The sequence below is a fragment of the Cheilinus undulatus genome, linkage group 10 (assembly GCF_018320785.1).
Source record: "Cheilinus undulatus linkage group 10, ASM1832078v1, whole genome shotgun sequence".
Taxonomy (NCBI): domain Eukaryota; kingdom Metazoa; phylum Chordata; class Actinopteri; order Labriformes; family Labridae; genus Cheilinus; species Cheilinus undulatus.
Window position 1 is genome coordinate 33,580,910 of NC_054874.1, and position 26,126 is coordinate 33,607,035.

The window sequence follows — 26,126 nt, forward strand, 5'->3', positions numbered from 1 at the left end:
AGATTCAAATCTATTTTGCTGTGAAAACCTTAAAAATTAATGGGGGGGGGCAGTAAAGCAAAACTGGCAAAGATAAAACAAATTTTCGGAAGGTAAAGTTATTAATAGATAGTTTAAATAAACAAAATGAACGTTGAGTGTATCTTAAATATGTACCCTTAGATATAGGGCAGCAAATCTATGATAAAAATATTTATGAAATTGCAAACAAAAGAGACAACCCAAGTAAATACAAAATTCAGTTTTTAAATGATTTTATTTGTTAAGGGGAAAACAAATCCAAACCTATCCGGCCCTATGTAAAAAAGTAATTCCCCCCCTTGTTAAATCATGAGTTAACTGTGATCAACCACAGTTCTTGGAAAGCTGAGTTCAGTTTCACTGGCCACACCTAGGCCTGACCAGATTTGTTGAATCAAGAAGTCACTTCAATAGAAGCCGTCAGACAAAGTGAAGTAGGCTACAAGATCTCATAAAGAAACACATCATACCATGATCCAAAGAAATTCAAGAGCAAATGAGAAACAAAGTGATTGAAATCCATCAGCCTGGAAAAGGTTACAGAGCTATTTCCAAGGCTTTGGGACTCCAGCGAACCACAGTCAGAGCCATTATCCACAATTGGAGAAAACAGGGAACAGTGGTGAACCTTTCCAGGAGTGGTCAGCCAACCAAAATGACTCCAAGAGTGCAACAACAACTCATCCAGGAGGTCACAAGAGAACCCAGAATGACATCCAAAGAACTGCAGGCCTCACTGGCTTCAGTTAAGGTCAGTGTTCATGACAACCATAAGAAAGACACTGGGCAAAAATGGCATCCATGGGAGATTTCCAAGACCAAAACCACTGCTGACAAAAAAAGAACACGAAGGCTCGTCTCACATTTGCCAAGAAACATCTTGATGATCCCCAAAACCTTTGGAGAAATATTCTGTGGACTGGCCTGTTACATTTGGCATGAAAATAAAAAAGCATTTGATAAAAAGAACATCATGCCAACAGTCAAACATGGTGGTGGCAGTGTGATGGTCTGGGGTTGCTTTGCTGCTTCAGGACCTGGACCACTTGCTGTGATTGATTGAACAATGAATTCTGCTGTCTACCAGAAAATCTTGAAGGCAAATGTCCGGCCATCAGTTCATGCCTTCAAGCTCAAGCGCTCTTGGGTTATGCAGCAGGACAACGACCCAAAACATACCAGCAAGTCCACCTCTGAATGTATAAATAAATAAATAAATAAATAAATAAAAATTAAAGTTTTTGAGTGGCAAAATCATAGTCCAGACCTAAATTCAATTGAGATGCTGTGGTGGGACCTTAAACGGTAGTTCATGCTTGAAAACCCTCCAGTATGGCTGAGTTGAATCAAATCTGCAAAGAAAGGTGGGCCAAAATTCCTCCACAGTGATGTGAAAGACTCATCGCCAGTTATTACGAATGCTTGATTTCAATTATTGCCTCCAAGGATGGCACAACCAGTTATTAGGTTCAGGGTGTGGTGATTTACGGTTTTTAGTTTTATTTTGGCTTCCAACTTCCTGTTTAACCCCTTCCTGTGCGGAAGCCTTCTGGTTCTCTTTACAGAGATCTCCTCCTGCTGGCTCTCTCGGCTCTGGCACACCTGCAGCTAATCACCTTAATCACCACGCTGCATTTAAGCTCTGTCCTCCGTCTGCACCGGCGCCAGATGATTCCCGCTCTCACAGCGGTATTCGGCAAAATCTGGCCTTCTCTCACTCTGAAAACCTCACTTATGACATGCCTTGCCTTCTCCCCCATTCCTTCCAGTGCCCCCACGAGCCGCCAGCTCACCCCAATCTCTGCCACGCTGCCGCACTCTCACGACTGGACTCACTCACAGCCTCTCAAGCCCTCACCTCACGGCTGGAGCCTCTCACAGTCACTCGCAGCCATTCAAGCCCTCACCTCACGGCTGGAGCCTCTCACAGTCACTCGCAGCCATTCAAGCCCTCACCTCACGGCTGGCGCCTCTCACCGGTGGATCCCCCCTACCAACTCCCCACAGCCTGTTTCCCCTCAAATAATCCTGTGTAACTACTTCCTGGTTGTCCGGTTTGCATTCTGGGTTCAACAATAAAATCACGATCATCAGATCTTCAAACAGGGGGCATTTACTATTTCACATAGGGCCAGACAGGTTTGCATTTTTGTCCCCTTAATAAATAATTAATTTAGAAACTGCATTTTGTATTTAGTTTGGTTGTCTTTGTAAGATATTAAAATTGGTTTGATGATCTGAAACATTTAAGTTTGACAAATATGCAGAAAAATCAGAAAGGGCGCAAAAGCTTTTTCATGGCACTGAAAAAAAATATGTGTATATATATATATATATAAACACACACGCCGCACACACACCCAATCTTACACACACAAACCTGAGGGTTGTGCTGCAGTGGCTAATCACTTCAATCTGCCTAGCACTTCCCCCATGCTTTGATTGTACTCTCAACATTATTACATGACCACCCCAGCACCTGCTTTATTGACACAGAGACACAGACATACTCTCACAGTCACACAGATTTCATGGCAGAACACCTTGTGATTGCACATTTGAACATGCACACAGGTAAATGCATGCATAACAGGCACATCTTCAAAAGACATACTGACACTGTGGATGCATGCCTTAATACACTTATGTAAACAGCCACAGTAGACCACCCACCCAAACAATCCAAATGCAAGCTGTTAGCTTTCTCTTGACTTGTCACCTCCCCCATCCCTCCCCTCCATGCCTCCCTCCCATATAGCCACAACAGGGATTCCCAGTGTTCCCAACATGCTTCTGTCTTCTCGGCCCCACAGATGTCACTTAGCTGCAGACACACCTCTTTATTTCTACATCCATCCCTCCACATTTTGTGGGACACCGTGAAGGGAAAGAACAGGGTGCAGTGAGTGCATGTTGGGGTGTGTGTTTTGTGCATATGTGACAGAGGGGGGATGGGAGCAAGGCAGCTTGATAAATAAGTAATTAAGATTGACTTTGTGTTTTGCAGTGGGGGTCCCCAAAACTATTCCATCCCTCCATTTATCAATACCGCCTTAAAACTGTCTGTCATTGTCAGACCTCTGTTGCCTCTGTAACCTTTTTCTCCCCTTGAACTCAAACGCACACTCAAGTTCTTTTGTTCTATCCACATCCTCAGTCATGCTTTATGCATTTTTCTCCTTTTTCCAGTCTCTTAAGCCACTCCTCTTTTCTTAGGTACCCTTGTGCAGTGCTGATTATGGGAGGTCACTGGTTTGGAGGTTTAGCTTCTTAATCCATGCAGGTTTTACATGAAGACATACTAGTGTTCATTACATGGTATGTGTTAAAGTACTCGTACAGAAATGTAAAATTATGGCAGCAAAGTGTGTCTTTTGTGGTGTTAAGTGTTGTGCTTCTGTTAATGACCTTGAGGGGAAGCAGAATGCAATACTATCAAAACACTGCACTATACATTTAAAAGGCAACGAAAATGGTTTTGCCTGTGTAAGATTTGTAAAGTTGAAAGAACAAGTTAAATGGAGAGAAAATGAGTGGCAGGGTAACACTGGTATAGTGGGCAACATATCCTCAATGACTTGTCATGGGCAGACTGGACAGGGGCCAGAGAGGGCGCTGCAAGACAACATAGACTTGTCCGTCAATGAGGCCAAGAAAGTGAGCAGTTTGTTCCGAACATTGTCAAAAAGAGTAAATATGCCAAACTTTGTTAAAAGCTCCTTTGAGCTCAAATCAGAACTCCCAATCCATAACCAAGCTTGAATAGACAGGAGGACTGACACATATCTATAATACTGTACAGTTTAAAAAATGTTGGTTTATTTATTAATTTTCTCTCAGAAATTCCAGCCACAGATAAAGAGCTGGAGCTGAAACAGGTCTGGTGCCTCCTGACAAACAGCTACAATGCAGATGCCAATCAGATCAGCCATACATCTTAAAGCAAAATAAATTTAAGCTTTGCTAAAAAATCACTCCTGTGTGTGTACTGATGAGGAAATGCTTATCAGACCATTTTCCCAAAGTGGGTTTGCTTCGCTCAAATCATCTTGTGAAGGAATGGTTGCAACCACCCCTGTTTAATTTTGTAGTTTTGTTGTCTTTTATGCCTTTAACTTTCTTTGTATGCTTATTGACAATTATTCCCAAGTTGAGCTTCCAGCATTTCCTGTTTGTTTTGTAATTTTACCTGCCTTGTGTTCCCTGTGTGTTTCTGTATTTTATTCCCACAGTTCTAGTGTTTTCTTTTTTATACTATTAATTGAACTTTCTTGTGTGCCAATACTATGTCTTCAGTTTTAGTACCTGGTATTTTTTGTCATCCTTCTCCCTGTGTTCTTGTGTGTTTCCCTGTTTTATACTGTTGTTAAGTTTTGAGAATTCCGTCAAGTGTCTAGTTTAACATCTTGGGGCTTCCCTCTATTGTGATTGAGCAGTTAGTCTCACCTGTGTTTGATTCTTCTGTGCTCCTGCCCTTCTGTGTCAGTCCATCGTATGTCTCTGGTGAGTTTCCCATTACTCTTTACTGATCTTTTCCCAGTGGCTTGTGGTGTTTTTTCCTGTTTTGTGGACTTGTTATTTGTCCTTATGTATTTTGAGTTGGGCTATGTTTATTAGTAAGTTGTGTTTTGCCATTCCAATCTTTTCTTTGTATTAAATCATAATTGCACTCTGCATTTGGGTCCTCTTTTTGTTTCACTTTTCTTTTTCTTGCCTTTTTTTCAATTAAATTTTTATTGGTGATTAAGTGAAGATACATACATGGGACATTCAGGTTAAGGGGAAAGGGGATGGCTATAAAGAAAGTAGAGTGCTCCTAATATTCAAAAAAGGCGGGGGGGGCTTAATGGACTGCTAATTAAATCAATAATAATAATAATAATAATAATAATAATAATACAAAAAACAAACAATAATTTGTTTCACATTTCTACAAATCTGACAGTTTTGTATTTTGCAGATGTGAATGTAAGTCAACACACTGGGTCACTCTGCATGATGCAGGTGCAATGTAGTTGCAAAGGCGTAATGACAGCGTCAATGCAAGGCTGCTGCAGAACTGCAGTCTGTAAAGAGCAATTACACCTAATCATTTACATCTCCAATTATTTAGTTAAGTATCATATTTTACCATGTACAAAATAAACTGTTCATTTCAGTGGTTATATTTTCCTTGCAGACATCAAAATCCACGCTAAACCAAATCAGAGCAATGACAGCATTTTCACTAGGTTACTACAACCGCAACAGTGAGCAGAATTTAGACTTTGGACAGCACTATTTGGCTGTCTGTAAATCATCTGCATGAAAAAAAAATGGGGTCAATTTCCCAACTTTTTTACAAACATACAGGTCTGTCTACTGAACTTAGAAAATGGCTGAAAATCTATCCTTCAAGGACATCCTGTAGCTCTTCCTAAGCTGATTCTCTTGGTAGTCCTGGGGGTTTGGTAGCGACATATAGGCTAGAGTCAGAGTCCAACTAATTTGAATAATGTCATATTTCGAAAGGCAGTTACGTCATCAGTGGCGGAGAAGGGCTTCTGTCAATACTACCGTTAGTGTTATTCTTAACTGCAGGCTAGAAAGTGTTTGATATCAACAAGCCTTCAGAGCACGTCCTGTTTACACAGCGAGTGAGAACTGGAAAGTGGTGGTGCTCATGAGCAGTCTGAGGAACGGAATTAGAATAATTCAGCAGCTATTCCAACATACCGAGGCTCCGCAGAGAGGAAGAGACGGGATGGACACTCTGGCTCATGTATCCATCCATCAGTGCGCATAGTAGGCTAATCACTTTCCATTGCTGGACCTCCGGTGCCTGCCCTGTCAGCCTGCGCGAGGTCGTGAGACTACAACACCAGCTTCAGTAAGGCTGTGAACAGCCGTCGTACGCGTACACCGGAGGGTACGGGGGCAGCTGGGAAGGACGCTCAGTGGGGAGAGAGAAAGCGCCCGTCTGTCAGTGTTATTCCCCAGTGTAGATGCAAGACGATGTGGATGTAAGACGAGTAGTGGGAGACAAGGGGCACCTCTGCAAAACTCCCCGTTTTCCGCCTCCCAGCTGAACGCATTTTACTGGTGAGTGTAAAGATGCATGAATCTATCTTTTAAACTGATACAGGATAATGTTAAGCCCAGGCTGTCATTATCGCCGAAAATATTCAGCTGGCAATGAAAGAGCCCGTACTTGGATGATATACCCAATATAACAGAAGCATTTCCCATCTGCATTCAGGGAAAAATGTAGGGTAGACACAGTTTGCAGCCTGCTTACAGCAGCGTTCATGGAGCTATAGGCTGAAAGAAATGCTCGGTGAGGGCCGTGGGATTTTAGGGAGGTGCGTGTGTTTTTTTCTTCCCCCTGTTTTTGCCGAGAAGAGATTTTAATAAAGCGTTTCCTCTTCGCTTTTTTTGACAAGTCGATCTTGAAGCACGACCAAGGTTTATTTTCGAGGGTAAGAAAGACACCGGCCTGAAATGAGATTGAACCGTGTCTCCCAGCCGATCTGTTGTCATGGTTACTGGCTCGAGGAGACTGGGAGAACATGGCTGTCTTGCGCTGCGCTCCCTTTTGCTTTGCACACGCACACATAAGCGCGCACATGAGAAAGAGAGGGAGAGAGAGAGAGACAGACAGACAATGAGAATGGTGTTTTTTTCTTTTGGAGACACTTTGGAAAGAAAGAACTAGCATGCAGAACACCTCATTCCTAAAAGAGCATCACGTTATCCAGTGTATTTGCATTTGAATGCACAGGCTCGAAAGAAGTTGCAGACTGGATGAAACAACACAGGCCTTTGCAGGATGTGGGGGTTGCATCTCTAAATAGCTGTTTGAAAGCAGCTTATTTTTCTTTTCATGGGGCACAGTTACTATCATTGTAATATATGTATGTATCATTTAGTCTAAATGCATTGTTGTTAAACCCTCAAACACAACTGGTTTGCGTTCCTATAGGGGCAGACATATCCAGTGTAATCACCATGAACTTCAGGTGTCAGGTGCTCTGACAGCAACCCTAGGCTCATCTAAATTTATCTGTTCTCTTATACTTAATTTTGCTCTTACCTTTGTTTTCTCTCAAATTACATGAAAGAATCCATGGTGCAGAAAAAAAGAACAGTACCAAAACCTTTTAGTATGCAATACATAAACTTCATTTTTATTGTTTACTTACATTGATGTAGTTATGCCATTCCATTGCTGGATTGTGTATGTTGTGTGTGCTAGTACTTGGGAAATACAGTGTATTTGGAAAACAAAATGAAACTGCTCAGTGAATCACAACAAGATAAGCACAACTTTACTCAGAGCATGTATTACAATGAAACAAGTGGAATGATTGAATGCAAGACGATCACTGACCTTGACAGCACAGAAGTGACAGATTGGGGTAATTTGAGGTAGCTGGATGACTTTCACGCAGTAGGCTGGTGAAGCTATAGTTATAATCCTATGGAAAGCCCTTTGAAACATTCATTTGGCTGACCACTGAGGTCAGCCATACACATGGGTCTGTACGTGTCTGAGTGAGTGAGTGAGTGAGTGAGTGAGTGATGCTACTTTCAGAGTCACACCATACAGAGTTATGCTTTGGCTGGGGTGTTGTACTGAAAGCAGTCAGTATGGAGCTATTATTGTTGCAAAAGTATTTGCAAATGCATACAAAGATCTGCGCACAAATCCACAAATGCGTGCAGAAATTCACAAATGCATGTACAGATCTGCAAATGCGTGCACCAATCCAAAAATGTGTGTACAGATCTGCAAATGTGTGCACAAATCCAAAAATGCATGTACAGATCTGTAAATGCGTGTACAAATACACAAATGTGTGTGCAGATCTGCAAATCCGTGTAAAGATTTGCAAATGTGTGCAAAGTTTTGCAAACTTGTACAAAGATCCACAAATGCGTACACTAATCTGCAAATATGTAGACCAATTTGTATTTGTGGACTTGGTTCATTTTGGTTCAGAATCTGCCTCTCAATTTGCTGTCATACACACGTGACTTTTGCAACACTTGTACCGCGCACGATTTGTACTCAGATCTTAAGCGTGTACTTAGATCTGTAAGCATGAAGGCTCGGTCTGTTGCCCTCAGGGCAGACTCACAGGCAAGGCTGCCTTTCTCATCACATCGGAATCACACAGGAGGCAGCAGTTAAGATTTAGTAAGGGCTCTATATAACGTCAGCGTGGAAGGAGAAATGTTATCGTATTATACTGTTATTGTTATTATTCATATTTTGCTTGAAAGAGTGAATAAAATAATGACTTCCTTATCTCCAAAATCGTGTCGGAGCGGTGGTTGAATTGCCATCTCTATAAGACAGGGTTTTATGTCTTGTATTTAACAGAAATCCCCATTATGACACTGGGTGATGTTGGCAATAAGATCGATAGAGTGGTCTGTAACATTTATATTTATATAAATAACAGAGAAAGAGAAAGATTGACGGCCATGCATGGAGCTGAACGGCACCCACCAATGTTGACATCTTAATCACATTACTCTGCTGTCACTGAATGTGTTCGTCAGGTGGCTGAGTGCAAACATCGCGGACTTTCATTCACCTACTCATGGGTTTCGAATCTTGCAATATCCTAAAATATTTCTTTCTTATTACCTGGCCAGGAAACATATAGGACTTGAAAATTTGCTTTAATGTGTGATCAAAACGATCGGCCTAACAAATTATTCATTACAGTCCATTACAGTTCGCACTAAACAGTCATTTTATTTCTTGATCATTTGCTCTGACATCATGCCAATAGTTCCGTCAGCTGCCCTTAAAATAGAAAATCGCTCTGCAGTCCCTTGAGCAAAGGAATCCCAACATAAAAATGTCATTGATCTTATTGCTAACATCATCCAGCGTCATAATGGGGATTTCTGTTAAATACAAGACATAAAACCCTGTCTTATAGAGATGGCAATTCAACCACCGCTCTGACACGATTTTGGAGATAAGGAAGTCATTATTTTATTCACTCTTTCAAGCAAAATATGAATAATAACAATAACAGTATAATACGATAACATTTCTCCTTCCATGCTGACGTTATATAGAGCCCTTACTGAGTCTTAACTGCTGCCTCCTGTGTGATTCCGATGTGATGAGAAAGGCAGCCTTGCCTGTGAGTCTGCCCTGAGGGCAACAGACCGAGCCTTTATGCTTACAGAACAAAGTACACACTTACGGATCTGAGTACAAATCGTGCGCGGTACAAGTGTTGCAAAAGTCACGTGTGTATGACAGCCAATTGAGAGGCAGATTCTAAACCAAAATGAACTAAGTCCACAAATACAAATTGGTCTACATATTTGGAGATTAGTGTACGCATTTGTGGATCTTTGTACAAGTTTGCAAAACTTTGCACACATTTGCAAATCTTTACACGGATTTGCAGATCTGTACACGCATTTGTGGATTTGTGCACGCATTTACAGATCTGTACACACATTTGTGAATTTGTGCATGCATTTTGGGATTTGTGCGTAGATCTTTGTATGCATTTGCAAATACTTTTGCAACAATAATAGCTCCATATAAAAACACCCCTAAAAGCTTCTCATGTTTGGAAAGATATTTTCACCCAGAGAGAACCCACGCATACATGGGAGGACATGCAAACTCCACACAGAAAGGCCCTTACTGGGAAGCGAACCAGGGACCTTTTTGCTGTGAGGCAATAGCGCTAACCCCTGCGCTGCCATGCAGCCTGTTTGGACAATGCAGTGTTATTTAATTTATTATTATTATTTATATTTAATGGAAATAACAGAAGACTACTCACATTGTATTTCATGTTCAATGTAAAAAAAAAAATTACAGCATTCAGCATGTTAAAAAGTTATAGAAGTGATGCTTGATTGTCTAAAAAATATAGTTTTATATCAAGCATTATGTAAAATGTTTTGCTATTCTCAGAAAGAAATGATTCAGTCCAGCAGTTTTTGCAAACAAAACATGCAGTTAGATCAATCATGGGTAAAAAAATAAATAAACAAAAAATAAGAAGCATTTATAGACTGGATTATGGATAATAAGTATCATACAAAAATATATCAAAAGGAGGACAATATGGACTGGCTCTTCTTCAGAGAGAAATTAAGTTATGCATGTGACAACAAATAAAATAAAATGTACACATCAGTTTTAGGGAATAAAAGGGGATAAAAGTGGTAAATCTTGTAAATGGTGATGCAAAAATAACGAGAAAATGTTCTCTGTTGTTAGACGTCAGGATTTACGTTGTTAAAGTCAGGCCAGGGTGTCAAACTAGACGACGATGTACGAAAAATTCTGACATTCTAGTCTTATTGAATTGTGGTCATGAGGAATATTAAGGAGTTTTGGATGCATCGTTAATTATGTCACACTACAAGATGGGTTGTCGTTCCTGACTCTCAAAATCGGGCCCAAGTTTTGACGACGAGCTGCGACGTCGCAGTCGTGCTAAAATCTGGCTGAATTCATGTAGTCTGAGCCGGCCTTAAGGCAGTGGTAGCCTGCACAAGAATAGCGCATGAGAACAACACAATTTGTCCCTGTGATTGGCCCATCAAGAATGTGATAGAACATTCCTCCAACCATCCAAATATTTTCTGAAAAGTCCTGCCCTTCCCAAACATTTTTTATAGGAGCTTTCCCGGATGAATGTGAAATATACACATGGACAAAAGTATTGGCAAAAACATTTACAAGGTCATGGTAAATCAGTGAAAGAAATAAATGAAACACAGCAGTAAATTTACCATAGTCAAAGTATTACAAGACACTTGAACTATAAGTCCGCAATCTTAATACTGAACATAGCGTATTACTTATCAGAACTAACTTTTGAAGCTAACTATTGAAAGTTATCCTCATATTTGAATACTTAAGACAGATATAAAACCCTCATCTCATCTGCACTCATCAGCAGTAAATTATAGAAAAACATTACCACAGTCATACTCTGACAACGTGCTGACCCTTTTCATAATATACAAGCTGTGTTTCACCATCACCACAGTACAAACGCACATACATACTGAGACAGAGGCACCTTTCAGAAATTCTGTTACTAACATACAGTATAGGTAGATAGAGGGAGAAAAACCATATCATTGGTCTAAGCCTGGCAGGGACAATAAGGCATTGGAAGCAGTCCAGTCCAGGACAGTGAAAAACTGTATTAGTAATCAATCTGTCTGTATTAGCTAATCCCATTCATATGCATCCATACACATTTACATGCCACGACACAGTAGTGGGAACAAATCTGGGCTCAGTGTCTGCCTAAGGACATGTGACTGCAGGAGCTGGGGATGGAACTCAAGACCTTGCCTATGGAGCCACAGTCGCTGAGCCAGAGTTGCTAGTGCTAGTAGCACTACTATTGAGGCCAAAAACAGTCTAGTAATTCTAGTGGACATTTTTACGACTATTAGAAGTACTAGTCTAGATTTCTGGACCTATAGGAGAACAAGTAACTTTTTTCTTTTTGTTTTGCTTAACTAGTAAGGCCTGGTTGTGCACTAGTATGCTAAAATTGAGTACTGGTGCTGAAAATTTGAGAACCAGTATAGCTATGCAATGGGTGAAATGACAGCTATCAAACGAGACTAGGTGAAAACCAAGTTAATGGCTGGTCACAACAATCTGGAATGCCTGATGAAATGCCTGACTGAATTGTGTGTTCTGGCATAGTAATTTTTATTGGGGTGTGTAATTGTGCTGTCCCTTATGTCTGTGGGTTAGGAGTTGAAGGACCGTAAAGTTTGAAACATAGAGCTCTGTTGGCAGGAAATAGGAAACCTGACACTCCACATTGACTCATATCCACTGCATAAATACAGTCATGGACGAAATAAGTGTTGCCTGTGTGTGTCAAACCAAGCATGGAGAAGAGAAAGAGGAGCCGAGAATTGTCTCAGGACTTAAGAAGCAAAATTGTGGAAAAATATTAACAGTCTCAAGGTTTCAAGACCATCTCCAGAGATCTTGAAATTCCTTTGTCCACTGTGTGTAATATAATCAAGAAGTTTATAACTATGGAACTGTGGCTAATCTCCCTGGACGTGGATGGAAGAGAAAAATTGCTAAAAGAATGCAAGGTAGGATAGTTGGAATGGTGGATAAACATCCTCAGTCAACTTCCACACAAATACAGGCTATCCTGGAGACTCAGGGTGCAAAAGTGTCAGCTCGGACCATACGTCGTAATCTGAATGAGATGAAGCGCTATAGCAGGAGACAGAGGAGAACCCCATCGCTGACATAGAGACATAAAAAAGCCAGACTGGGGTTTGCAAAAATGTACCTGAATAAGCCTCAATCCTTCTGGGAGAACATTTTGTGGACAGATGAGACTAAGGTAGAGCTTTTTGGAAAAGCAGGTCATTCTGCCGTTCACAAAATTGGAATGAGGCCTACAAAGAAAAGAACACAGTACCTACAGTCAAACATGGTGGATGTTCAAGGATATTTTGGGTTATTTTGCTGCCTCTGGCATTGGGTGCCTTGACTGTGTGCAAGGAATAATGAAATCTGAGACTATCAAAAAATTTTGGGCCGCAATGTAGGGCCTAGTGTCAGAACGCTGGGTCTGCATCAGAGGTCATGGGTGTTCCAGCAGGACAATGACCCAAAACATATCTCAAAAAGCACCAAGAAATGGTTGGAGACAAAGCTGGAGGGTTCTGAAGTGGCCAGCAATGAGTCCGGATCTAAATCCCATTGAACACCTATGAAGAGATCTTAAAACTGCTGTTGCAAGAAGCACCCTTCAAATCTGAGAAACCTGGAGCAGTTTGCAAAAGAAGAGTGGTCAAAAATTCTAGTTGAGAGGTGTAAGAAGTTTGTCGATGGTTATAGGAGGTGATTGGTTTCAGTTATTTTTTTCCGAGGTTGTGCAACCAAATATTAAGTTGAGGGTGCAAATAATTTTGTCCAGCCTACTTTTTGAGTTTTGTGTAAAATTATGTCAATTTTGTCTTTTTTCTTCAGAATTTGTGTGTTGTTCCAATGCACATAAAGGCAATAAACACATGTATACCAAAAACATTTGTTGATTGCAACAATTTCTGGGAGAATATAACTGACCACAACAATCTGGAATGCCAGCTGAAATGCCTTACTGAATTGTGTGTTCTAGCAGAGTGATTAGTTTTTGTAGGCAATTGTGCTACCCCTAATGTCTATGGGTTGAGAATTGAAGGACCGTGAAGTTTAAAACATAAAGCCTTGTTGGCAGGAAGGAAGCAGACTGGACACACCAGATCGACTCATCTATCAATTGCATGAATACAGTTGCTAGAAAAAGTATGTGAACCCTTTGAGAGTTCTTGGATTTCTGCATAAATTGGTCATCAAATGTGTTCCGATCTTCATCTAATTCACAACAATAGAAAAACACAGTCTGCTTAAACTAATACTGCACAAAAAAATGATATGTTTTTATGTTTTTATTGAACAAAACATGTTAACATTCACAGTGCAGGGTGGAAAAAGTATTTGAACCCCTAGGCCAATGACTTCTCCAAAGAGCTATTTGGAGCCAGGAGTCAGCCAACCTGGAGTCCAATCAATGTGATGAGATTCGATGTGTTGGTTAAAATTGTCCTGCCCTACAAAAAACACACACCAGTTTTGAATTTGCTGTTCTCATGAAGCATTGCCTGATGTTAACCATGCCTGGCACAAAAGAGCTCTCAGAAGACCTATGATTAAGAACTGTTGACTTGCATGAAGCTGGAAAGGGTTACAGAAGTATCTCTAAAAGCCTTGATGTTCATGTGTCCACGGTAGACAGACTGTTTACAAATGGAGAAGGTTCAGCACTATTGCTACTCTCCCTAGGCATGGTCGCCCTGTAAAGATGACTGCAAGAGCACAGCGCAGAATGCTCAATGAGGTGAAGAAGAATCCTAGAGTGTCAGCTAAAGACTTACAGAAATCTCACATGCCAACATTTGTGTTGACAAATCTACAATAAGTAAAACATTAAACAAGAATCATGGGAGGACACCACAGAGGAAGCCCCTGCTGTCCAAAAAACACATTGCTGCACGTTTGAAGTTTACAAAAGAGCAAAATATTCTGTGGACAGATGAAACCAAAATTGAGTTGTTTGGAAGGAACACACAACGCTATGTGTGGAGAAAAAAGGCACAGCACACCAACATCAAAACCTCATCCCAACTGTGAAATATGGTGGAGGGGCCATCATGGTTTGGGGCTGCTTTGCTGCCTCAGGACCTGGATGGATTGCTGTCATTGACGGAAAAATGAATTCCCAATTTTATCAAGACATTTTGCACGAAAACTCAAGACCATCTGTCCACCAACTGAAGCTCAACAGAGGATGGGTGATGCAACAGGACAACGACCCAAAGCATCGAAGTAAATCAACAACAGAATGGCTTTAACAGAAGAAAATACACCTTCTGGAGTGGCCCAGAGTCCTGACCTCAAATCGATTGAGATGCTGTGGCATGACCGCAAGAGAGCGATGCACACCAGACATCCCAAGAATATTGCTGGAATGAAACAGTTTTGTAAAGAGGAATGGTCCAGAATTCCTCCTGACCGTTGTGCAGGTCTGATCTGCAACTGCAGGAAACATTTGGTTGAGGTTATTGCTGCCAAAGGAGGGTCAACCAGTCATTAGCCTAGGGGTTCACATACTTTTTCCACCCTGCACTGTGAATGTTTACATGTTTCGTTCAATAAAAACACATCATTTTTTGTGCAGTATTAGTTTAAGCAGACTGTGTTTGTCTATTGTTGTGAATTAGATGAAGATCAGAACACATTTGATGACCAATTTATGCAGAAATCCAAGAAATCTCAAAGGGTTCACATACTTTTTCTAGCGACTGTATATATTTCACATTCATGTGGGAAGCTCCCATAGAAAGCATTTGGGAAAGGCAGACCTTTTCAGAAAATATTCAGAAGGTGTAATGTTCTGTCCGTCACATTCATGACAGGCCACTTAGAGTGATGAACGTGCACATGCGAGTGTTTGTTAATGGCAGAGCTTCATCTAAAATTGATGCCAAGGCTGCTCGGTGGACGTGCAAAAACAAATTCTACGCCAAGACAACTAACTAACAACTAACTTCGCTCTTTGCTCTTATTTAAAAAGAAACTTGGTCCAGTTCTGATTAAACTGCCACTTTCCTACAGCTACATTCGAGCTTACATCTACCACAGCAGTAGCCCCTGGATACACTGGAAAACCCCACCATGAGGATTGCAAACCCATGGCCGAAGCAGACTGGGAGATGAGTGAAAACAACTTTTCTGTCATGGAAAGCTTTTAGTGTCACCCTCTGCGCTTGTTTTAATAAAGAAATGTGGTCCAGTTCTGACAAGTGGCCAAGTCCAAGCTCACCACTCCACTGGCGTTCATTGTATACAACCACTCACGCAACAGCTAATCCTTTCCCCCGAATTTATCACATACTCATGCCAAGCTGGTGACCAGGGGACCAACTCCTGTACAAACAGGCCAGGAACCAGCTGGCAAAGGAGATCAGAGTGGCTAAGAGGAGCTACACTGGGAAGCTATTAAACAGCTTCTTAAACAACAAACATGCATCCGTTTGGAGAGGTCTGTAGGACATCACCAGCTACAGAGACCATTCCCCCTACCTGTAGAAAACCCCAGACTGGCAGATGACCTGAACAGCCTCTGCACTAGGTCTTAAAAGGACTCATCCACACTACTCACTCAAACAACAACCTGCATTCCCAACACCTCTTATCCTCCATGGTACTAAAGATCTGCAATGAGGATGTGCGACGGCTCTTTCAGAGACAGAAGGTTCCAGGACCTGATGGTGTGTCCCCGCCCTGCCTGAGAGTCTGCAGGACCAGCTGGCCCCATCTTCACCCAGATCTTCAACAGATGCCTGAAACGGTGTGAAGTACCCTCCTACTTCAAATGCTCCACCATCATCCTAGTTACCAAAAGCCATCCATCACATGATTAGATAATTGAAGGCCTGTCGCCCTGACGTCTGTGGTCATGTAATCCTTTGAGAGGCTGTTGCTGAACCACCTGAAGGACATCACAGTCCTCTTGCTGAATCCTCAGCAGCTTGCCTATCATTCAAACAGGCCATACATCCATCCAGTTGAGTTTACAGAAGGGCAGCGCTACATCAAGGTGCTGTCCACACGGAGTCAAACTCAGGAGTGTACGCAAAGGTTTTTTGTCTTATTGGCATTTCATCCACACCAAAGCATTTTGGGAGGACGTAAACACAATTTTTTGAAACCGGGTCCCAGAGTAAACAAATCTGTAAATGCTTACTGTTTCATCTCCATGTGGACATACTGAAAGAAACCTCCCCTGAATGGCATGCTTCACTTTAACTGAATTTGGAGTTAAAGCTTTAAGGAAAAGGGTGCCCATTCCTGCACTCAGAGAGGTGCTGTGATTAAAAATCGCTTCTCCTCCCCACTCTCTACGTTACTGTACTTCATTATTACAGTCACTGTAATAATGATTCTTTTAAGCCTGGCTGTTTCATGTAAAACATCTCCTTTTGTTGCCCCTCTGGCCTCATTCAGGTTCAAGACCCAACGTTAAAAGTATTCATGAAGGATAAGGATGACGCTATGCGAAGAATAGGCAATAAAACCAATAAAGTGCCAAAAAGTCTCTTATTGAAGAATTTTAACCGATTTCTTTTCAGACTTCAGTCAGTCTGAATATCAGTTTCTTTAATTTGCTTTATCTCTTAGTCAGTAAAACTTGATTCCACTTTTTGCTTTATGTGTCTTGCTGAGGAGTAAATAAAACTGTTGAATAAAGAAATAGTGCTCAAGGTTAACACTTTTGGTACATTTTTGTTAGCGGTTGAAATGTTTTGAATGTTGTGACCAGATATAACTCTCTTGGCTGGCTGACTGTGTGTATGTATGAAGCATTACTGTGATCAGAAAACCAACTCCCACTATCACTCCTGTCTGACTCCACATCTCCACCTGCTGTCTGTCTGCCTGCCCATTTATTTTAGCTGCAGCCATCACACTCAGCCAATTACTGCTCCTCCTCTGTGGAACTGATTTCCATGAAGCCTCAGGCTCCATCATCTCCTCACCTACCCTCAAACTACAGACCCCAGTTGCCTTACCTGTCTCACTTACCTGCCCTTTTGTTACCTCACCTTTCTCTTGGATCTGCTCTCCACTCACCTTGCTCATTAACATTACTGCATGTTGCATTCACATTACATGTACTCAATGTGGATGCCTATCCTCCAAGGTCGAAGACCGGGGCGTCATCCTGGACTCCACCCTTTCCTTCCAGTCCCATATCAAATTTGTTACTAAAACTGCCCTTTTCCACCTAAAGAACATCTCCTGATCATCACTCACAGACTTAGTTGCAGAGAGGAGTCCTGTCTGGGGTACCTAACAAAGCCCTGGACAGGCTCCAATATGCCCAAAAACTCTGCTGCCAGGGTTCTCACCCACACTAGGCCCTGGCAGCATGTCACCCCTACCCTCATCCACCTCCACTGACTCCCAGTTAGATTCAATATTAGATGCAAAATCCTCCTCCTCACTTACAAATCCCTTCATGCCCTTGCCCCTCAGTATCTCTCTGACTTCCTTCATCCATATACAGCAACCCAGAGCCTCCGGTCCTCAGATACTGGCCTTCTCACTGTTCCCACCACCAAACTATATACTGATGAGACATAGCCTTCAGGACTACATCACCATTCTCATGCCCCTGCTCTCCACACACCTAATTTTTCTTGCACAATTCTGTCTGTGCCCCCCTTTTCACTCACTTTTGCTTCCAATATCACTGCTGCTTTTCCACTTATCACACCTCTCAGTACTGCCAGTATCCTCAGGCTGCTTCTCACAGTTGTTTCTTTGCACATCCAGAACAGAAGCTGCTCTGGCGCAGAGGAAGTTTCTGCCACGTCTGGACAGCTGTCTGCACAGAAAATCTGATTTGACAGATACAGGGCTGATCAGCTCTACCATACTTCATCCACATTGCTTAGTAAGCCAGTACCAACCTTCATGTGATGCTTGTGCATTAGCAGGGAAAGGCTGCCTGTTCATGATGGCGTATCCGGATGCCAACTGGCCAGACAGCACCAACCCAATAGACTTAACAAAAGACTACACCAAACAAAAAAACCACACTGGTTCACCCATTCAGGAAAAGATGGGCAACTGTTGGTATCATGCATGCTTTACAGCACAGAGCAGTCCATTTTTATGTTTGTATGTTGACGAAGTCGTTTTTGAGAAAGCAGCATATTTGGATAGTATTGTTTTTATAAATGGAGGAAGAAAGCCTTAGTTTTCAAAACCACCCACCAACACATTGAATAGGCTTCAGTGTAGAAATGTTCTTAGTGTGTGCATGCATGTGCTTGCGTGTGCAGACGATTGCTATGGTGGATTATGTCTGCAGTAGAACATGGAAGAGAGACAGTCATGACAGTACATGTAAAGTTAGTTAGAAAATCCTCAACTGTGGTGTTAGAAAGGGCTATTTTTTCTCAGAGAAAAGGGCAAACTACAGTCAAATAAAACCTTGCAAGGCTCATAAAATTAACCTTCAAATCATGAAAAATGAGGCACTGATACTACCCTAGGATGGTGTGGGCATGTCTGTTGAATGAGCTGGAGCCACGCCCACCAAGGAGAAATACGATCCTCTCAGATCTAGAAATGCTACAATCTGAATGGAGAATAGCACTCATGCTATTAACCTGCCCCTTGACCTTATGCTGACCTTTGTAATCAGAGCACAGCTGCCTGGCTTTGGTCCAGAGAAGAAAGAAAGTCCGTTTTCCAACTCAAATCTCTGTATGATACTTTAAACGATCTTTAGGCCACTGTGGCTGATAAATTTGGAAAATTTACCTCACAGCACACAAAAAGACAGCATTTACTAACTTATCTTTCAATAAAGACTTTGACATCAGATTACAAGAGACTTTACTGAGATGAACTGCTCTGTGAGAGGGGCAAGGTTGTTCCCAGCCCACATATTTGCCCCACCCAAATTAAACCCAGCCAGGAAAAAGGTGAAAAACTTTCTAATATTCTAAAACCAAAATTCAGTCACATGTAGATCTCAGTGTTTTCACATATTTACAGCAACCATATTCCAACATATCTAGTATGTTAAGGCACAAATTTTGGATTTCATTTTACAGGGTCTTTAATATAATTATAAAGGGAGAGCTGTTGTGGTACTGATTGGGATTTGAAGCTTACTGTGCCAAAACTATGAATCCTTTTGATCTCAAAATTCTAGCAGAGGCAGAGGATAACCATTATTACAAATTGGTGTTTATTTGCCCTACCTCTCCAGATATCCTCCCAGCTGACCTTTCTATGACACATAATGGTTCAGTCATACCAGACATGACCAGGAGATTCCCATTCCCAACGTTTCAGCCTCCTTGCTCAGTGATTTAGGAGCCCTCGCTAGGACATCTACAGTCTCAGAAAGGATCACAGAGTTTTAAGCAAAATCTAGATCAGTGATCTTGACATGCCAAACAACACACACCACAGTTTGTTGCACCAATTACTTGCCCCATTATCCAGTCCTTACAGACACTCAAAAGCTGTGTTTACATCAGGGGGTCCGGTTTGATTCAGTTCGGTTTGGTATGGTTTGGTATGGGTTGGTACGCTAAACTCCAAAATAGTTTGCGTTTCCACAGACACCCATGCTCTCACTTGGGTGGGCGCGGCTGTAAAAGCATGCATGTGAGGTCACGGACAGCGCGAGTCTGCTGTTCTAACAGCAGAGTTATAGAAAGGATGATGGACAGAAATCAGTAGGGAATAAGCAGTAAACAGCTTTTTTTCAGCTGAAAGTGTGTTTTAAAAAAATAACTACATTTTAGTTGTTAACCGCTGTCAGTAAAGATTCTCAGCTGATTAAATATGTGTACAGAGACGGTTTGAGTTGTAACGCTACATTAATATGTGAATATATCTAGTCTAGAACAGTTTATATGACAAAATATGAAAGTTTAGAGCTGTACTGTGAGAATTCACCACATTGAAAATAAAGTAAAAGTTCAGCTGGTGTTAAAATCAAGCTAGATTAAGGCAGAAATCCGGGGTGCGCTGATCTCATTTTAAAATAGTCTGCAGCCTGAAGTTTTACGAGCCGTTAAACAACCACAGAGCGATGTTTTCACAGGTTATGTAACATAAGAAGTAGATTAATAACTAGTTACAGATAAGAATGAACTGTTCAAAGGATTTGTATTCACAAAACTTCTACATTAATTTAGTTTCTCATCCATCGCGGATGGATCAGGCTGATGTGAGCCTTTGGGCTCTGCTTTGTGTTCTTAAAATCATCCAGATAAATGTCAGGAAACTTGATTTGTGGCCACATATCAATATCCATAGACTAGGAAACAGTTAGGATCTCCATCGAGTCCAAATATTTCCTGTTTAGGCAGATATTGGTCCATTTTTCTCCCGTTTTTGCCCGCTTCTCACAGCGCAGACTTCCATGTTTGAAGCCCGGAGGCGAGCAGCCGGGTTGCACACTGACGTGACGTCAGTGCAGCCCCTATTGTTGTGTGTGTAGTGCCACCTTTTTGGTACAGTTGGGTAAGATTGGCACCCCTACGGAAGGGTGCCGAAAAGTGGGATGGTATGGGTCGGTTTTTAAGGACCTTTCTCTATGGAAACGCCAAAAAAAGTGTGCCGTGCCGTACCGCACCGAACTGAGCCGGACCGCGAGGTGGAAACGACCTAAAAGAGGCATTCCTACCTAACTCCAGGATCTGCCATGGGAAAAAGTCAGGGATGGAGCCACCAGTATGTGGTCTACTGTAGATCTCTTGGGTGTGAAACCCAACCGTTAAGGTGGCTGTAAAGTGGATTGTGTATCCTGTCCAGAAGTATCAGCATTAGTACCTACACCATAGGTCTAGCTGCATACATCTGCAATATCTTAATCACGGTGACTTACATCTAATCTGATACAACAGAGTCAGCTTCCCTGGGGCACCTCAGCTGCAATTTCAGGGTTGTTACCAGAGGTCCATGGTCACATAAGAAGAACTGGGCACTCCTGAAAACCATGCAGTCCCTAAGCAGCCTCCAGCATCCACCCACAAGTACATAGTTGATCTTCTTCTTTGTGATGACTTCATTGTAATACCAAATCCAGCACCGCAACTCAGATCTCTAGGACCACAGTCCAGCAATCCTAATTCTTCCAGTGTTTGGCAAAGCAAATAAGCATTGGGGAGCTTTCAATCCGTGTCAAGAGCCATGTGGACCAACACATGCCTCATAGCCCTCCCTGTCAGTTCTAGTGATAGCACTGAGGTCACCAAGGATGAGCAAGGCATCACTTTGGAGGAAGGAACCTACCTTTGTCAAGTTGGGTACAGAATTCTTCCTTTGCAGAGTGATTACTCAACCCTGTTAGGGCACAGACTTTAACGAACAAGATGGAGCCAAAGAAATAATTTGGTCTGGCATGCAGTAAACACTCTTTGACAGGCCTTAGTTCCAGTATCAAGGGGGCCAGTCAGCAAATGCCTGCACCGCTCCCTTTTAGTGAGGTGTCCATCAGCATGGTCAGACCAGTAAAAGGTGCCTCAATACAGGCAAAGAAGTGCAGCAAATCCAAGCTGACCCCTTGTTGTTTGAGAGTCCTCCAAATTTCTTCACTGAATGCTAATTTTTCTTTTTTTCTGTATCTTTTTTCCCCCACAGAAATTCCCCTCTGGTTGCTGGTCTGAAGCAACCTCATCCTCAGAGAGGAGCACCATGAACCAGGAGGGGCAAGCTCTGCCCTCTCCCACCTCACCAGCAAATCCAGCAGATGTAGATCAAGCCATCTCCATTGACCTAGTAGAAACACACAACCAGACAGAGCAGGACAAGGAGGGGGCAGGAGTTGTGAATGAGGTAGAGGAACAAAAACAACAAGAAGAAGGGACCAGAGAGGGGGAGAAGGAAACACAGGGGAAGACAAATGGGGAAGGAGAGGGAAGGAAAGACATAAATGAAAAGGGGGGAAAGTGTGAGTTTGAAAAAGAGAGAATGAATGTCAGTAGTGATGAGGACACACACGCAGATGGCGCATTGGATGGGGAGAGGGAAGGGATGAGAGAGGAAGGATGTGTTCATTTGAAGGTTTACACACCTGAAGACACTGGACATGAGAAGAAGATGAAAGAGGAGGAGAGGATGAAGGAGGAGGCAACGCACCCTCAACGAGCTGGACGGTTTGTTCTTAAAAGTCTTTGTTCTGTTGAATTCCGTGGTTTGTTGCTGATGCAGTGTTGAAATTTGGTGGCGTTACCTTTTCAGGTTCATTGCATGTCTGAAGTTATAACTGCTACTGTGCTAGTGTTAATTTTGACAGCTATTTTTAATGTTAGTCATATCTTAGTCTTTTGATTACATTTCTTTTACTTTTATTCACGTTTTAGTAATTTCTACCTTTTTTAGTTTTAGTCTAGTTTTAGTCCATTAGAAGTCCTCACACTTTAGTCTGTACTTTTAGTCCAAGCATTTATTCTCTAGCCTGAATCTGGTACCAAGTCATGGTAATGTGTTCTATGCACTCTTCCAAACCTGGGGTTCCTACTTTCTACAGCTGAGAGGCAAAATTGCTACAGATGCATTGTTTTTTGTTAGAGTTACCCGGAGTGGAGAAATGTTATGGATTTTGAAAGTCCAACGAAAACAAAATTACGTTTTAGTTTTGTTTTCATCATCTTGACAAAAATCCTAACTTACTTTGTGTCAGTTTTAATCATCAAAGATCTATTTTTGGTTAGTCCTTATCTAGATTTGGTCATGGAAATAAAAGGCTGTCGATGAACATTTTAAGTCATAGTTTTAGTCAACAAAATTAACACTGTGCTGTGCCATCAAATCCAGCAAAAGGACAATCAAGTGGTGTCTGTAAAGAAAAATATGGTTAAATGTTAATGCATTATACTTCCTTCCTAAAACTTCTTTATTGTGGGTTTTGGTTAATTAAATGAGCAGAAATGCATCAGTACACAGTTTTGAAAACATTTTTTAACTTAAATTAAGAATAAAGCTTTTCCTTTTCATTCACTTGTCTGTGAATGATAACAAAAATATGAGGTTTATTTTATAACGTTAGAAATCATGGTAGATGAGTTTTCAGATTTTATGAAAAGCAGCAAATATTTCATCTTTTGTCTTGTTGCACTTGTCAGTTTGACTTTTTTCAATGTACAGTTTTTACATTACATTACAATTTTTCTACCTGATTAATTGGACAACTGTGCATACTTTTCCTGAACAAATGCCTTTGATACCAGGTGCGCAAGCCACTGCTGACAATGGCCTGATAGAGACCTACAAAAGTATGTTGCAACATACAGTTTAATTTAATTTAATATTTCCTTGGCTGATAAAGGCCATGAAACTCAACACAAATCCTACAGTGTGCTTTGGACAGTGTTTTTTAAGGACAGTTTTAAATTTTAAGATTGAAGTCTTTTTATATAATACAATTATGACTTCACAAAATGAATTTTAGATTTTGCACTTTACTTAAGTGTTATTTTTGGAGAAACATATTACTTTTGCCCCACTGCAAGATAGACAAATATTCTACTTACTACATTTCTAAAAATGTTCTTGCTGGTATACCCTGAAGCCAGCTGACTAGTTTTCTTTAAAAAAAAAAAAATTGATTGGATGGACAGTGAAAATGCATCCTACATGAAGTTTTCCTTAAAGGTGTTGCTGTCAGTGTTGGGAAGCTGTACTCCTAAAGTTTTTTTTTTTTTTTTTTTTACTTTTTCTGCCATTAAAAATAATTAGTTGAGCTACTGCATTACAAACTGACAGTAACAAGTTAGAATATTTTTGTGTTCCAGAAAAATAAAACCCACTTATTCCACATGTTGGTTTTAAAAGCCTTTGAATGTATCGACTCTGACAACCTTTGCAGCTCTAATGCTAAATGCTAAAACATGCCAAAAATCTAACAACAACCTGGGCAGAAGAATACAGCATTAGAAACAGCAGTTTCAATGAAAACAATGCGACATGGGCCTTCAACTTAGATTCCGCTGTGAAGATGCCTGTTTTGTACAAAAAATACAACATAACTGGGATATTTCCGCAGTGTAATGTTGTCCTCTATGACATCTCACTTGCTGAATAAGCTAACTACACACACACATGTACAGACACAGCTGTGTTTAACTTCTGCAGGTATGCAGGAGAAACAGAAACAAAGCAGATGCTCATGTGATTTCTTTTATTGTTGCAAAAAAGGGAAAAAGAGATACAGTGTTCATAAAAAAAGTCATCATATAACAGATGGTTGTAATTGGAGAACCAATTAATTACATTACTCATTACAACCTAAAATGATCTGAGCACTCCAACAGAATACTGGTTGTCACACCAGTGTTAATTTAGTCAGCTAAATTATGACTAAAAATGTTTGTTGACGGCCATTTTTATTGGCTTTTGACTTTTATTGCTTTTTATAATGTACAGTCCATCTACTGTATGTATTCTTGACTTTATCTATGCATTGACAAGATTAAAAAATGTTTTGATAATTGTGTTGCCAATTTTTTTAAAGCAAGCACATTAACTCAAAGTAATAATTTGAAAAAGCAACTTTCAAAAAAACATTTTTTCTTGGAGTAATATTTGACTCAAAAGATTAAGTTGTGTTCTTTGTCCATTAGTGGTTTTCAGCAGTGAATATGAATGATCTGCTTTGCATTATGACCATCTTTTCAAACAAACTGCCACTTGTTTGTGTCATGTGGTAAAAGGGGTTTCACGCTTTTCTTTCTCCATGTCAATACAGACTGGCAAACGGCATAGGTGGGAATGACAATGATGATGACGTGGGTGATGAGGATGAGGGAGAAGATGAGAGTCGCATACATTTGGACACTTTCAGCTCAAACTTTGAGACAACAGTGGAAAAGGCCGAAACAGAAGTAGAGGAAGAAGAAGAAGACATCCAGAAAGAGAGAGAAGCAACAGAAAACCAAGACAGCTTCAGCTATGTTTTTGAACAGATTGTTGAGCAGGTTGATGTGCAGGAGGATGATGAGGAGGAAGAGGAACAAGGATTGGAGGAAGAGGGTGAAAAAGGTAGGGTTGACAACAAAGACGGCTTTAGTTCAACCTTTGAGCGCATTGTTGAGTCTGCCCTGCTGAGGGGAGGGACCTGCTACAGCAGCCTGGACTCTTTGGACGTTCTGTCACTCACAGATGAGACAGACAGCTGTGTAAGCTTTGAGGCACCATTAACACCTCTAATCCAACAGAGGGCACTGTTACAGGGACCTGAACCCCTTGAGCTGGAGCTGGCAACAGTTCAGGAGCAAGATGGGGCTGAGGTTGGACCAGAGTCCTCAGGTAGTGAACTGACAGTTGGAGAGAGCATTGCTGGAGGAGCTGGAGCTGGAGTAGGTGGAAGCCCACTGAGAACCACGATACCAGGGAGCAGGTCTGAGTTTGTACTGAGCCAGCCTGGGCGCTGGGCCATTCCTAATGGATATCATACAGATTCCCAGGTACCCACTGATGGCTGCGGGGCCTTAATGAACTCTTACAGGTAAGAAGAAGTTTTCAATGTTTAGAATCTACTGTATCTCTGTTTATTGTCACCCTTACACCTTGTGCAACCTAAAGACAACATTTCTAATTACTCTTGATGAACAGAAAATGAAAAATCAAAGTATTTCAATTGATTTAAGTCATCATTCATTTAAAAATTAACCCTTGACATGACAGTTTGTATCTTAATCACTAATCAGCATTTGTATATAACAACAGTAATATAATAATAATAATAAAAACTAGAAATAATACTAACAAAACTTGTACATATCTAATTCTCAATGCCAGGACTTTGCAGGTTTATGTGTTTGTGTATTTAATGTTAAATTCCTGTACATTGAGAGGAAAGCTAAGCAGGGTCAAATTCCTGGTTGTGTAAGTGTAGTTGGCCAATAACGCTGATTGTGATTTAAAGCCTGCTCTGACCCCAGGACTACACCTCACTATATCGCTGACATCTCTAGTCTCAGGAATATATCTCGGTCAT

At 41.2% G+C, this 26,126-nt stretch overlaps 1 protein-coding gene across 3 annotated transcripts in view; it reads left to right on the top strand.

The window, feature by feature from the left end:
• Positions 1–5,532: 5,532 nt before the first annotated feature.
• psd2 (pleckstrin and Sec7 domain containing 2) overlaps positions 5,533–26,126 on the top strand; it is a 47,759-nt gene continuing 27,165 nt past the window's right edge. For all 3 annotated transcript variants that reach the window (XR_005992485.1, XM_041797865.1, XM_041797866.1), the window contains exons 1-3: positions 5,533–6,102; positions 21,770–22,284; positions 24,876–25,634. Coding sequence is in view for 2 of the 3 variants with exons in the window: in XM_041797865.1 (XP_041653799.1) it covers positions 21,824–22,284; positions 24,876–25,634 (1,220 nt within the window). In the remaining variant the exon portion in view is untranslated. The remainder of the gene's footprint in view (positions 6,103–21,769; positions 22,285–24,875; positions 25,635–26,126) is intronic.